This window comes from Micromesistius poutassou (assembly GCF_964030765.1).
Source record: "Micromesistius poutassou genome assembly, chromosome: 8".
Classification (NCBI taxonomy): Eukaryota; Metazoa; Chordata; class Actinopteri; order Gadiformes; family Gadidae; genus Micromesistius; species Micromesistius poutassou.
The window spans coordinates 9,616,520-9,631,975 of NC_140278.1; the positions used below are offsets into that span (position 1 = coordinate 9,616,520).

Sequence of the window (15,456 nt, forward strand, 5' to 3'; positions counted from 1 at the left end):
ATTTAAATAGCAAGCTATCCTTCTCTCTGAGGTAAAGATAATGTTATACCAAGTTGTCCCAACGATGCAGTTCTGCCGTTTTGTTGCTACCCTGAAAAGGGCTGTTAAATACACAGCCTGGCGATGAAACTCTCTGTAATGGACTCTGTGTTGATGCTGTAGGTGGTTCTCACTGTTTATTGTGTTATTTTTTTTTGCCTACTGTTAGAAACATAGGAAGCCCTTTAGGTTTTATTTTATTTTCTTGGCTTACAGAGCAGTTATACAGCGATCCGCGCTTAGTGTTCGGCATGATTGGATTTTCTGCTCCTGTCAATAGCTTTGATTTAGACACTTGTCACAACATTTTTCAGTCCTGACAAGTCAACTACAGGCCGACTGGTGGCCAGGACAACTGTACATGCACACATTGTAACACTGTGCTGATACTACTTGTAGTTACTTTATTAGAGACATCACATTTCAAGTGCAAAAACAAATGTGACACTATACATTTCTTTAATGAGATGTGTAATAAACAAAATTAACTATCACATTTCAACACAATTCAACTCCTTAAATACAAATCTCCATGTATGAATTTCATTATTTAACTTACGATTAACTATGATTAACTTATTAAGCCATGATATCAAACATAAATATTTGTGCACTCACTATGTATTATCCCTCATGTGAATTTAACCATTTCCTAATGCATTTGTGAATCCCCATCGCAGCCTGTCAACAGACCTTCATCCCATTACAGAAGAAAAGCCATTCACCATGAGTGTAAATAATGCCTCCATATATCAACACCAGGCCGCCGTTAGCATCTACCTGTGCCGGCTTTGTCATTGACCAGTGTCCCCATCATGTTGGCTTGAACCCCTGCATACCCTATAGAGCCTCACCGAGGCACATATTAGCTTGTAGTCTTTCTCCTTGCAAGTTGTCTCTATCACACTTATGTCAGCCAGCACGTCATCTACAGGAGTCATTTCCTGGGGGCTGGTGGGTGGTGGGGGGAGATGGCCGGGGACATACTGTGATGGGATATAAAGAGACACACATTGTCATTACAAATGAAAGCCAGCCATGGTAATGATTTGCTGTTACACAGTCAATTTCCTCCCCTATTGAGGCACACTGTTATGAAACCATTCAACGGCAGCAGTGTCGCATTGCTGTCATTCTTCTGTGTATTTCTTTTATATCCTTAGATTTTCGTTTCGTTTTATTTGTATCTCCTATTTTTTCCCTTTTTTTTCTACCCGACACAGAAATTGTGTTTTAGGTTAACAGAGCTTTCCTTATTTGAAAGGGGGAGGTCACTGGAGGCAGTTCTGAGTGGAAAAGTGGTTGCCATGGGAAAGATTTCGGAGAAAACATTAGATTTTCTGTGAGAGAATAAGACTAAAACCCATCTGGATCTCAGCCTCCGGCAGAGTAGCTGAAATAAACAGGAGCCTGCAGGCAGGCCGGTGCCTACCCTTCTCCCGTCTGTTTCTTTATTTGTCTTCAGTTTAAGGTTCCACTCAAGGTTGGAGAATGCATGAAAGCAAGGAAGGAAGCAAATATGTTTACCCGTGTCAAAAATAAATAAAACAGGATATACGGTAGGCTGAAAATACATCTCAAAGACCGTTGAGCATGATGGCCGTCTTACTCTGAATAACAACCCATGGCTGTGGCTTGTGGTAGTGGTCCTAGGGGCTATGGTGGCAGTGGTCCTAGGGGCTGGTAGCGGGAGGAACTACGGTGCTGGTGGTGGGAAAGGCTGGTTGTCGTTGTTGGAGGGGCTGATGGTTGTTGTGGGATGGACTAAGGTGCTAGTGGTGGGAGGGGCTGGTGGGAGTGGAGAGGCATGTCATACTTCATCTACCCTGCGGATGTGACAATCCCAGAAGGCAGTTGGTTACACACTAAGCTCTTTTAATTGTCGGCCTCAGAAGCGATTGCAGGTGCCCTCTCTTTCACCTTCAGTCTCACCTTGTACTCCCCAGAGTCCCAGTGACACTTGTTACCTAGTCTCGGATCCAGCAGTCCTACTGTGTTATAGCAGACCTTCTGGGGGAAGACTTCACAGAGCCTGGGCCACTAACAAACAACTGAATTGGAGGGGCGGAGTTACGCCTTGTTTCCTGTTTCGTCATGGAGATGTTCTACTTAAATTAAATGTATTCCCACGGGTGGATGAGGCATTCAGGGGGGGACTTCAATAAGTATATTTTCAGTTTGTGTTTGCCAATTACATACTTACAGAGCCCCGCCTCCAACAGCACGATTGGAGGAAACAAATATGAAGGGAACACTTTGGAATTGAATTGAATCTGAAGTCTGATTCAGGAGATTACTTGTTCCTACAAGCCGGGGGGGGTGGGGGGGCAACACACGATCTATGTCCGCAGTCCAGCCCACCTTTTATGATTAGTTTAGCCCTGCAAAGCCACTTTGTTATAGAGTGCTCAGATATCGATACTGTTCCCCTGTGCTGGGGGGTTGTTGCTGAGCAGGAAAACCGCTAGGCTAGAGAAAACAAAGGCAATAACCAGTCTGTTGGGAGAATACATTGTTCACATGGACACACACACATACACACACGCACATGCACACATGTCTGCACATACATGGACATGCACAGCCATGCACACACACACACACACACACACGCACACGCACACGCACACACACACACACACACACACACACACACACACACGCATGCACACAACAGACACGCAACCACACACGGTGTATCGCCTACAGATGCATAGCAATTAATCATTCGTCGTGCAACCGCAACAAAACCCTACAGAACTCGGCGACAATCAAACAGATGTTTCTGGATCGTGATCCGGCCCCCCCCCCCCCCCCCCCACTATTCTCAGTAGTGGGGAGGGTACGAGATAGATTCTGTTGGGTTTAAAAGTAAAACGGAGAACGTGAGAGAGAGAAACAGAAAACTAAACACAGAATAGCATAAGGTTGTTTTTTTAGTGGGGGTGTGCTACTACCACCACGGCTGTCTGGGAAGAAGCGGAATGAGGACAAGCAGACTCAAGGTGAGGCAGAGGGTGAGGTAGGGGTGATGGCGGCGGAGGGGAGGCGGGGGGGGCGGGGTGGGGGGGGGGGGGGGGGAGGTGGTGGGGGGTGAGTTCAGCCCTCACAGCGGAGTGAACGGGGGGGCCGAGGTGTGTGAGACCTTTGGGAGTCGTGTTGCTTTAATCAGAGAGTCTGGAGCAGCAGCCCCACCAGCGCCAGAACAGAAGTGATGACAGACCCTGGAGGTTTTCCACGGCATCACATCCCATTACAAGCCGTTCCCCAAACAATGCAGGCGCCCGAACGACCGGGGCCTGAAATAACAGATAACCCTGCCAGATCACATCATCATTTGACTGGCTGCGGTCTTAATCTGCCTCAGCCTCTCGCGCTAATGAAGCTAATGGAGGGAATAAGCGACATGTTCTTTCTTCTCCCCCTCACTGTCACGTCAGCCGTCCGCCTAATGGCCCTGCTGCTGATCTCATGTGTGTGGAGAGATCGCATCCCATTCAGGAGATACGTGTGTGTGTGTGTGTGTCTGCATGTATGGGTGCTTGGCTTGTTTTTATATTATTTTATATATTATTTTTGTTAGCATTCAAATAGGAGAAGGGGGCATATAAATTAGCATATGTGGCTAACGAAAAGGTTGTTCATGAATACTGCATTTAGGTCACTTCACTTTTCTTTTCCTTCTCGACTCGCTATTGTGCAGGACTGGTCGTATTTCCTGTGTAGCGAGCCAGCCATGGCGATGGGACAGTCTGTTGTGTGTTGTGTGTGTGTGTGCACAGCTGATGCATGAGGTAAGGGCTGTCCCCTGGGGCCTAGTTCTCACTGAGACTGGTTCCCGTATCGATCAGGCAGTCACTTTGTTCCTCTTGATCGATACTTTTGGGCAGGGTGGACGTCAGACACGATTAAGCGGCCTATAAAAGGCTGAGGAAATGGACTGCGTCTACATTCTCCCCATTACCTAAATTCCCACCGCACACGTCCTCCCACGTCCTTCTCCAGCCTATCTCACCTGATACGGTTTGTAATCACCGGCCACACCGGCTGCTTTATTTGATACTCCCACCATACTTTACAGCAACGATCCGTTGTGCCGGAGCCCAGCCTGCTTGCGCCATCGTCAGAAGCTCAACCCGTGGGAGAAGGGAGAACACTGTTTTGTGTGTGTGTGTGTGTGTGTGTGTTGCCACCAGAGCTGATTGTTTATGTGCGCGTGCAACATCAACATGACACATTACACCACCGAACCTGGGCGTTGGCAGGACGCCCCTACTACGATTGCTGTCACCCCGTTGTGCTGGCGAACGCAAACAAGAGACAGGGAGGGAGGACTGGGCCCGCAGGGAAACACTGCACTGGGGGGCCGGGGGCGTTCCCAGCCGTGACGCATCACCGCCGGGCCGCGACGCACGGCGCGTCGTCAGGGCTTGACCTCGGCCGCGAACGTATGAACTCTCCGTCGTAGGAACTGAGGATGAGGATTGAGCGATCCTGTTGTTGTTGTTGTTGTTGTTGTTGTGGTTAGCAAACAGGGGAGCCGGGATTATCATCGGGATACTCAGACGGCTGGCCTGATTCAAACGCCGTTCAGCCCCAGAAAACGCGACTCAGTGGTCTCAGTCTCCACCTCGCTCGGCTGCTGCCCGCGTCACACCCACCGCGCCGTCTCTTTGAGGTGTTTATGTTTCAATCAAAGGAGCTACAGCAGCGTGACCGTGGGCCCTTCTGCATGGCCAACCCCTCCGGATCCCCCGCCGCGTGACGCCACCTGAGTATCGGCAGCCATTTGATTTCTTGTTTCAAGAACGAGGTGTTCAGTGTATTATTCCCCGTCATCCGCCAGTCCTGTGACATCTCTGAAAAACATTTCTTGAATCAAAACGAGACAGTCAGGAGATGACACACTAACTTGGTATCGGATAAAGCTATTTTTTACCACTTTGTTACCATGGCAATGCTGATGAACGAGGCCAACAGGATGCAATGTTGCCAGCGCGTCAGGGTACTTTGTTTTTTTTAACAATCCATAAAAAATGTTGAGTTGGGGAGATTTAATTAATCACTTTCCGTTTGCTCATGGAGAGCAGAGAGGTAGAAAACGAGGTGGAGAAAAGACAGGGCTACTCCTATTGTCGGCTGGCACCTGGGAAAAAGCAGCTTTTCAAGCGTTTAGCTTTAATTTCATTCAGCGGTGACATAATTGATTTTAATGAGATGTTTATGGAGAGAAGTGGCGGCGACGCTGAATCACTCGCGAGACCCCATCCCCGATGTGCACTTCTGTCGCGCGCACTGAATGAGAGAAGATGGAGAGTCAAACACGCCTGTGTCTGTGCAGCTGCCTACAGCGCTCACCAACATAACACCATCCCCCCCCCCCCCCCCCCCACCCACACCCACACCCACCCATCAGACACCCTCCGGCATTCTCCTGCAGTCACGACCAGCAGTTCCCTGCCATCTCGCTCCCTAGCTCCTTGCTCCCTTGCTCCTCTCTCCCTAGCCAGCTACCGCCAGGAGGAAAAATAAATATTTGCCTGGCTGCTTGGAATCACAAATGCCTTCTTCTTTTTTGCCTTATCCATTCCAGTTTTCTTTTCTCGGGCAGTGTGGTGTGTTGGGCGGACCTGATTGCTGCTGCGTGTTTGAAAATCAGCTGTGTGTCTCCTCAGTGGGGAACTGCGTCGCAATGGGCAGCGTCGCTTCTCATAAACCATTACAGCCCTCACAGCAGCTCACCGTATCACCCGACGAGAATTGAATGGCAGAGTGTTACATTGTTATTATGAGCACTCGCGTGACTAGCGGCCGGCGGCGGCTGCGAGGCATGCTAGCCGGCCGCCGTGTAGCTGACAATCACATGTCACTCGGAGCCCCTCCCCTGTTCCAGCTGCCAGGCTCCCTTCTCTTCCCCTCCCCGCCCAAGCCTTCTCCTTCCTTTCCCTCCCTTCTCCTACTCATCCCTCCCACCTCCTTCCCCTTTCCTTCTTCTTCCCCTTCCTTCCACCTCCTTACCCTTCCTTCCTCTTCCCATGCCTAACCTTTCCGTTCACTGCCCATCCCTTCCTCTTCCCCGTCCTCCTACTCCTCCCCCTCTTCAACTTCCTACCCCTTCCTTCCCCTTCCTTCCTGTTCCATCCCCTTCCTTCTTGCCCCACCCCCATGTCAGTCCAACGCATGTCCTCCAGGTGACACCCATACTGCAAAGAATTATGGGCCGGCGAACCCCATTGTTATCTTTCTTAGTACATTATTTGACTATTGTTTCTAGTGAGTAGTTTCCTGGTGAAGGTCCTTCCTTTACCAGGGAGGACGATGGCCTCTAGATATTATTTGTTTATTATTCAAAACAGCAAAACATACAATTGTATAAATTATCTTTGCAATCAGGCAACAACATTGACACCCACACACACATACAGGCACACAGCCTGAACATATGAGCAGACTTCGGGCTGACACACACACACACACACACACACACACACACACACACACACACACACACACACACACACACACACACACACATCTCCTTGAGGAGCTCCAGCATCCAGGCACCAATCATGCCTTGAATAGGAGAAAATGGCAGGTTTGGGAGGGATTCATTCTGCTGGACAGCAATTTTCTGACTCACCCTAGGGCCGTGATATCCATACAACAAATGTGGAGAGCTGTTGTGATTGCTTTTCAATCAAGCGGGACAAACACTAATTTGATTTCTTTCCTTTTTTTGGGAAGGGATTGTGGAATTAGGGGTGTCTTTGGTGGAGTGTGGCTGACTGGCACCTCTCTGATAGCCTTGGCGATAGCCACCGCGCGCCGTCTTGGCTCACTGTCTTCCTTCCGTCAAGGCTTTATGAGAGAGAGAGAGAGAGAGAGAGAGAGAGAGAGAGAGAGAGAGAGAGAGAGAGAGAGAGAGAGAGAGAGACACAGAGAGACAGACACAGAGAGACAGAGAGACAGAGAGACAGAGAGAGCCGGTGGGGGGAGAGGTGTAGCAGAGGAGTAAGCAGTGAGCAAGCACTTTGTGCCTCACACGTTCGGAACCTCAGCACCGTCTGAGCGTGTCAAGCTTGAAGAGCTCCTCTGATTATTTTGTTATTGTTTGTCTAATGTCCTGCCACGCTATTTAACTATGACCATTTCACATCCCGCCATTGTGGTGGAAAATACAACGCTTTAAACATCGACATCCGTAGCATCTCTCGGTGGACATCGGGTCGACTCTTTCAAGTTTCCCATTCACCGCGTTCCTCTCTCGCATGCTCCTTCGCCTGCGGCAGGTGGACCCCGGATCCCCCGTGGGATTTCACGGTGCAGATTCAAACGAAACGCCCCGTCCCGCGCGCACGTCGATCCTCTTTTGATCCGAGTCCGCGATTCATGTGTCAAAGCGCGGGGGGCCGGTGGGGGCCGATGGCCCGGGAGCGGATGAATCACCTCACGCGTCCTGACCCTTTACTCATTCACATGATGTGTTGTTCTCCCTCCCCTGGACGCGTGTGTGTGCGCAGACGGACGCGGCGCTCATGTACGATGCAGTGCACGTGGTGGCCGTGGCCGTGCAACAGTCTCAGCAGATCACCGTCAGCTCCCTGCAGTGTAACCGCCACAAGCCCTGGCGCTTCGGGAACCGCTTCATGGCTCTCATCAAAGAGGTAGAGGATCCCAACGCACGCACGCACATACCCGTAAACACATGCAGACGCATACACACAGACACATGGACATGCACGCACACACACACACACATACACACAGACGCATGTACACAGGCACATATGCATGCACGCACACACACACACATACACACGGACACATACAGACACATACACGCAGATACATATACATGCACGCACACACACACACACACACATACACACAGACACATACAGACACATACACGCAGATACATATACATGCACGCACACACACATATACACACATACCTCACACACAGACACATATGCACACAGAAACGTATACATTCACACACAGATACAAACACACACACAGACACACAAAGACACAGACATATACAGACAAACACACACACATACATATACATGGCCACACACACACACACACAAACACAATCACACAATGCATGGTTGGGGAGAGAAACAACACGTAGACAGACACATGTGCACACACATACACACATATATGAAAACAGATGCAAAAATGATAATGAAATTGAGCAGCATTTCCTAGGCAATTATAGAAAATGTGAAATACATCCATATACTTGAATCAAAATACAATGCATGGGCACTGAAATATGAATCTTTCTTTTTTCCTTCGGCTTGCAACTTTTCCACGATAAGGAGGTAGGATAGCAACTCACCTGACATCTATTGAAATTGTACATTCCATTCGTGACAGAGAGAGAGAGAGAGAGAGAGAGAGAGAGAGAGAGAGAGAGAGAGCTGGACATTATTTGATGGCTTTGGAATCATTATTCCATGGCGTGCTTTCTATCAGTGAAACCGGGCCAGCTGTTCCAAAGCCCTGCCGTGGGTATAAGAGGGCGAATTCGGTCACCCTTTCACCTTGCAGGGTCCCCAGGCCCACTGACACACACACAGGGGGCTAAAAGAGAAGGGGGCTGAGGTTGTAGAGAAAAAAAAAAAAGGGGTTGGCGGCCATTGCAGTTGATTACATTTCAGAAGGAACGTTTATAAAAAAGGAACATAATTGCATGGCATTCAAATCGCCAGCTCTTCCTCCTCTCCACTCTCTGTCTGTTTATCTGTCAATGTTCTTGCTTTTTATATCTTTCCCTGTCTCGGTTTATCTCTGTCTTGTTCTGTCCGTCTCTCTCTCTCCCTCTCTCTCTCTCTCTCTCTCTCTCTCTCTCTCTCTCTCTCTCTCTCTCTTTGTGTCTCTTATGCCCATGTCCTTTCTGTGAGGCCACACCCTGGGTCCTAGAGCCCTCCAGTTCATGTCATTGTAGGAGCCAGATAGTTCTACAAAAATAAAGTCTGCTGTTTGCATTAGCTTGACCCTCTGCTGTGCTGGGGGCCGGGTGTTCAAACTACTGCCTGTGCCCACTGAGGATGAAGGGGTACACAGGCTTACAGGCTTATAGTTGTAATGCCGCCTTGTGCTACATGGTTCTAGACCATGAGTAGGGCAGAGAACTGCCCACAACAAACAAAAATGTAGCATTCAAAGTCCCCAGTATAATCAGAACCCATAAACATGCAGCATTTATTAAAACTAGCTCTACACTTTATTTGTGTATGGCAATCATACAATTTCAAGTATCAAAACCATCAGTTAAGGCCATATTAGATGCCTGCCTGATATAGCCGACAAGAGGTATGCTGTCTGTCTGTACACCGGTGCACGCTTTAATAGTCCTGCATCTGTAATTCGCAGAGCGTAGTCTGCACAAATTCACAGACAGTCACCAAAAGTCATCATCATCTGGTGAACACATACTGTAGCAGGAAAGACAATCAAGACGTTCATCACTACACTACGTAACCCGTATCCCAGCATCCGTTATTCTGTGGACTAGTTCACAGCCCAACATCACTGCCAACCTTCCCAGTTTTGTGAATCCCATGATGGGATGGATGGGGACTGTATCCAGTCAATGAGATCAGAGCTGAAGGACCAGACTGAGGCCTCCTGTCAGTGCGAGTGATGAATAATGCCCAGGCTTGTGACTCCCACATCTTCTAAAGATAGAATCACCAGCCCACAGCACACCCTGGGTAACGAGGGAAAGATTTGCCGTGTCTGGGAAAAAAAAAGGCTTTTACTGCTCTCAGCCACTTTCATGGTGAATTGTTCCCTATCAAAAGCCTCTTCGTGGCCATACACGTCAAATAATTGCCCTCTCCTTTCCACCAACAAAGCCTTCCTAGCCTCTGTAAAGCTAGCCTATGTAGTTACCTTTAGACTTGGAGGAAGTGCTAATATGTGTCTGTCTGCGTTTGTGTGTGTGTGTGTGTGTGTTTCTGCCTGTGTGTATGACAAATGTGAAATTGTCTAGAGGATTTGTTGTTCACTTCAACCTTGCTTTCAGAATGACATTTAAGCTTTTCAATGGGCAATCTTCTCACTGTGTGCGTCTCTCTCTCTCTCTCTCTCTCTCTCTCTCTCTCTCTCTCTATCCAGGCCCATTGGGATGGCCTGACTGGAAGGATCACTTTCAACAGGACCAATGGCTTAAGGACAGACTTTGACCTGGATGTCATCAGTCTCAAAGAGGAAGGACTAGAGAAGGTTGTTCGCACTCATGCCTGCCACCTACGTATGTGTGTGTGTGTGTGTGTGTGCATGCGAGTGTATGTGTGACTGCGGCTCAGTATATATCCTTTCATGCTGGCCTCTGTTTGTCTCTTGGCACCTCTCATATTTGTGCCGGAGCACATGCTGTAACGTCAGTGCCTCCGGGCACGCAGATCATGAATATTGTGTACATTATGCATCCTTTGCCTCAAAATGAGATTTCCCCAGCGTTTAGGAGTCACTTAAGATTCGTTTGAGCTGGCGAATCCTGCTTAACACCACAGGTTCTGCGGGCACTCCTACAAGGAGTGGCGCCTACCCCCCACCACCCCCCCCCCCCCCCCCCCCCCCGCACCACCACACCCCCCGCCCACCTGTGTGAGCCGCTCAGATCCAGACCCCCTCTCTCCCCTTGCGCTACTTTGTGCATCCGCACCTCCATGAATAATTTTCGCCTATTAATAAAAAACCCTTCAGAAGCCCTCCAGCCTCATGAAGGCTGAATTAAAGAGTTGATTTGCAATTACAAAACCCGTCTTGGGGCACGCAGAGGAGAGGAGCACGCCCCCTTCCCCCCCCCCTTTCCTCCCTCAACCCCCCTCTCAGACTCAAACACACACACACACACACACATACACACACTCGCCTCCCTGGTCCCGAATGCTGGAGGAGCTGTTATGTCCAGCAGCGGTGGTGGGGGAGTCTAGGGTGGAGTGTTGGGGGGGGGGGGGTCTAGGGTGGAGTGTTGGGGGAGTCTAGGATGAGGTGGTGGGAGGGGCTAGGGTGAAGTGGTGGGGGAATCTAGTATATGGTGGTGGGGGAGGCTAGGGTGGAGTGGTGGGGGAGTCTAGGGGGGGTGGGGGTGGGTGAGTACAGAGGAAAGGGATATCTATTATCCCCACAGGGGGCGGTTCATGTTGCAGCCGGCGGTACAGAAAAGTGTGGTGGTGGTGGAGGATGTGGTGGTGGCGCTTTGAGGTCGGAGCTTTGGGGGCCGGGCCTGTGGTTGAAGGGTGGGGTGGGTGAGGTGTGGGTTTTTATTATAGGGGGCTTAGGAGAGACATGGCTTAGGAGGACAACATGTTGAGATGCGGTCCTCATCCTCTCTTCTTAGAACACTCCCACCATGCCGCCCTCCCAGCATGGAAGTGTACAAAAGCACCCGCACCAACCCACACACACACACACACACACACACACACACACACACACACACACACACACCAACCAGACACGTACATCACTCATGATACCACCACGGATGCCAACACCTACACATAAACACACACGCAGGCACGCATGCATGCACACACACACACAGACAAACAATCACACTCAATCACGCACACGCACACTCAACCACACAAACCCACACATACCCACAACCACACACACACACACACACACACACACAGGGAGCTCAATCAGCCTATCGGGCCATCTGTAATGCTGACCGGCAGGCTTTCCTATCGGCAAGGAAAAACGGATGTGCAGTAAGCTTAGTGGAAGCAGGGGGGTTGGGAGGCTAGTTGGGGGGGCGAGGGTGGGAGGGTGGTCTTCCACCCTAGATCATCTCTTATATTTTCTCCCCTGCAGTACTTTCAGTATGAGCAAGCAAGTGGAACGCCTTGACAGTGTTCAGAGTTCACAGAGCTGTCAGCTGTGTCCTACAGGCGCTGCTGTTCTCTGCATGCATCCAGGATAAGGAATGGTGTGTGTGTGTGTGTGTGTGTGTGTGTGTGTGTGTGTGTGTGTGTGTGTGTGTGTGTGTGTGTGTGTGTGGGCGCGTGCCTGTGTATGGGTGTGTGTGTATGCGTGCGTTTGTGTGTGTGTATCTTGGAATTTGTTTAATCTTTGTAATCCCACTCTGCAGATCAATTCAGATCAAATATTGGTTGTATGTATGGAGGGGGCAAAACAAATCCTGATTGATTGCTGACTGTTGCCTGATGGTTCGTCCCCAGATTGGGACGTGGGATCCTCCAAGTGGCCTGAACATGACCGACAACCAGAAGGGCAAGACAACCAACGTCTCAGACTCACTGGCCAACCGCTCCCTGGTCGTCTCCACCCTGCTGGTGAACTTTTCTCCTTTTTTCTCCCAGCTAGAATCTCATTTAGCATTCAGAGGGAACGGCCTCCAGTCGAAGCTGAAATTGCCAATTCGTATCTGTGTGGGTGCAATTACAGAGGGCTAAGCACGGGTTGTCCTGGCCTTTTAATTGATTATCTCAGGAGGTGTGTTCACTTTAAGCTTTTCCTCTCTGAAAAATCCTCCAGAACCCCACCTTAGAAGTCTTGCCATGGTAGACAGGTTTCCTACGTGTCTGTGACCAGCCCCACTGGCTCCCCAGCGCGGGCTGCTCTCGACGCCGGCTCCCTCGGCCTGCTCAAGCCTGAACAACTGATTGGTTAAAAGTTCTGTACACGACTGATTGCAGTGCTGCCAGACTTTCCACTTTGATTTCCCAAAAGCCGCTATTGAGTGAATAATTGTGGGTTTAGGCCAACAGTCTACCGGAGGATACTGTGCTAGGGGTGTCGATGTTCCAGCTTTGCTGAAGTACCTTTCAATTTTTTACAAACAAACCATTGTTCACCCAAAAACCTACACACACAGTCAAACCCAAATGTGTGCTCTTGTGTGTGTTTGTGAATGTTTGTTAATGCGTGTGTGTGAGTGTGTGTGTGTCTGCGTGTATGTCCCTGTGTACGTCCTTTTATACGTGAGACCACATATCCACTCAGCTCCTGATCTGTGTTTTCATGTTTGCAACAAAAAGGATTCCAAAAATTCTGGACTGAAGAGGATCTTTTTGAAAGCCATCCCCTGTTGTGTAATTAAGACCAGAGCATGTGAGCAAGAGAGAGAGAGAGAGAGAGAGAGAGAGAGGGAGAGGGAGAGGGAGAGGGAGAGAGAGGGAGCGACAGAGACGATAAATAATATCAATTAAAGTGTGGGTAGTTATTATTTCTGTGAGCAGGCCTCCCATCCTTCCAGCACGCCGGGAAGGGATTGGATTGCTGTTATTAGTTAAGACTCTGCTTCAGCTGTAATTGCCATATCGGGATTGAGTCTGTGGGAGATATTTGATGGCCGTGGGAGAGAGAGAATGAGAGAGAGAGACAGAGAGAGACAGAGCGAGGGACTGAGAGAAAGAGGGACTAGAGAGAGAGTGAAATACAGAGAGAGAGAGAGAGAGAGAGAGAGAGAGAGAGAGAGAGAGAGAGAGACAGAGAGAGAGAGACACACATAGAGAGAGATAGAGGGATAGAGAAGGAGGGGGGTACTAACAGTAATTGGGTTTTGTTATATTTGACTGATGCAGACTTTCATCCATTTTCACGTAATTTTCGGTGGATTATGTTTATCCATAAAACATGATGTAATTACCTCCAAGATCTCGGCCTTATCAACAGTTTATCTACCCGAGGAATCACTCATTTAGTTTTTATGCGAGACGTAAACTCCCTTTGAGAGGCATTGCGGCAATCTTTGAAGTCTCAGGATGAAATGGATTGTGCCACGCTCTTTTTTTTCGCTTACTTTTTTTCCACTGGATTATAGATGTGCCTTGCCGTTGTGTAATTGTCTCTAAACAAAACAAATTTGTTGTCTCGTCATAATTGTTTGAAGCGTATGTCTGTTTGCCGCTAATACACCATGAGGGATGTCTGCTAGTCAATCGGCTCAACTGGGCCGGCAATCACTCTATTGTAAAAGGCAGCGTGAGGGGAGAACGCAGCCGTTCACCCTCCCCTCTCTGTGCCAATAGGTGTTCGGTATGCCAGACATGCAAAGCCATTAATTGAAAGAGAATTCATTGTGTTGCCATTCATTCGCTCCCATTGTGCAGCTTGTCAGTCAGCCATTAGGCGGCCGTAAAAGGGGGGTAAATAAAGAGAGAGAGAGAGTGGCCCCCGGAAGCCAAATGAATCCTCACAGGGCGGCTTGCTCTCGGTTGAGCGAGAGAGTGAAAAAGTGAAGGAGCAAGCTCAACATTCTTGGACAGAGACAGATGAAGTGAAGCTGTAATTAGTCCGTTTTGTGTATGAATTACATTACAATGACAAATACGCACGGTGAAGGATCATTAAGCAATACTCTAGCCACGGTGAAACATATGTTCTTAGAGGAACATCATATCCTGTGGATTATCTGGCGGGCCAGGCACCTCATCCCTCAAGCACGCCTCGATAAGCGGGCGTCGCCGTCATCCGCTCAGCTGCAGGACATTAGCATTATTATAAACTAGGGAACCCTTATTAGCCCGAACCTAATTATGCACTGTGCACAACCCCGCTCCTGCCGTTCCCACAGAGGTAAATGCTAATGAAAGAATGTTTTATCTCGCGTCCAATTGCTACGGATCGTTCCTGTTAGTACAAGGTCTCTGGGCACCCATCACGCTATGTCAAGTATTTAACGGCCGTGTTTGCGATCGGCTGGTTGGTTCCGTTTCATTTGTTTGAATATGAATGCGCTCGGTGGAAGGGATGCGTTACATCTCCATTGTTTTGGTATAGGTGTAGCCGTTTTATTTATTCATTTGCTTGTCGGGATTCACTGCGTCACAGTCAATGGGCAGCTTAACAGGATCAATAATAGCAAAATAAAAGTTTGAATGTGCACAGATGAGCCATGAGTATCATTTGTCTTTCCTTTGCTGCTGCTGTTGAGCAAAAACAAAACCCATTTTTAATTTGTTCCAAAAGGAATAATGGCGATTTTACATTTAGCCAAGCAAGCAAGCAAGCATCTGCAGATGATAAACGCATAGGCTGTTTATCCTTAATTAGGGTTCTTTCTCTTTTTTTCAGCCAAGATAGTCTTTTCTGGCTATTTTTTTTCCCAACCGGTGCCTTTTAATTAAAGAAGCGCCAGCCACCATCTGAAACACGGCCTTGCTGCTGTGCGTGACGGGCAGATGGAGGAGGGATAGTGGGGGGGGGGGGCAGGTGGCGGAGGCAGAGCAGGTGGCGGTGGGTTTGCAGGGCCTCTTGCACACGCATGAGCCTTCGAAAAGGGATGGTTCCGCCGTCGCAGCTCTCAGTCGGGCGGGATGCGAACTCGGGGAGATGAACGTGCGGAGAGTGCGCTAGCTACACATGTAATCTCATTCCGGGGTTCCGCTCCTGTTTCGGATTATGTGTTTACGTGCAAAG

The 15,456-nt window shown here is 49.1% G+C and overlaps 1 protein-coding gene across 1 annotated transcript in view; it reads left to right on the forward strand.

Moving 5' to 3' along the window:
- Positions 1-15,456, forward strand: part of grik2 (glutamate receptor, ionotropic, kainate 2) — a gene marked incomplete at both ends in the record, with an annotated part of 119,677 nt that overhangs the window by 62,791 nt on the left and 41,430 nt on the right. Inside the window, 3 exons of the mRNA XM_084471908.1 lie at positions 7,560-7,703; positions 10,177-10,284; positions 12,255-12,368. Coding sequence (XP_084328034.1) covers positions 7,560-7,703; positions 10,177-10,284; positions 12,255-12,368 — 366 coding nt within the window. The remainder of the gene's footprint in view (positions 1-7,559; positions 7,704-10,176; positions 10,285-12,254; positions 12,369-15,456) is intronic.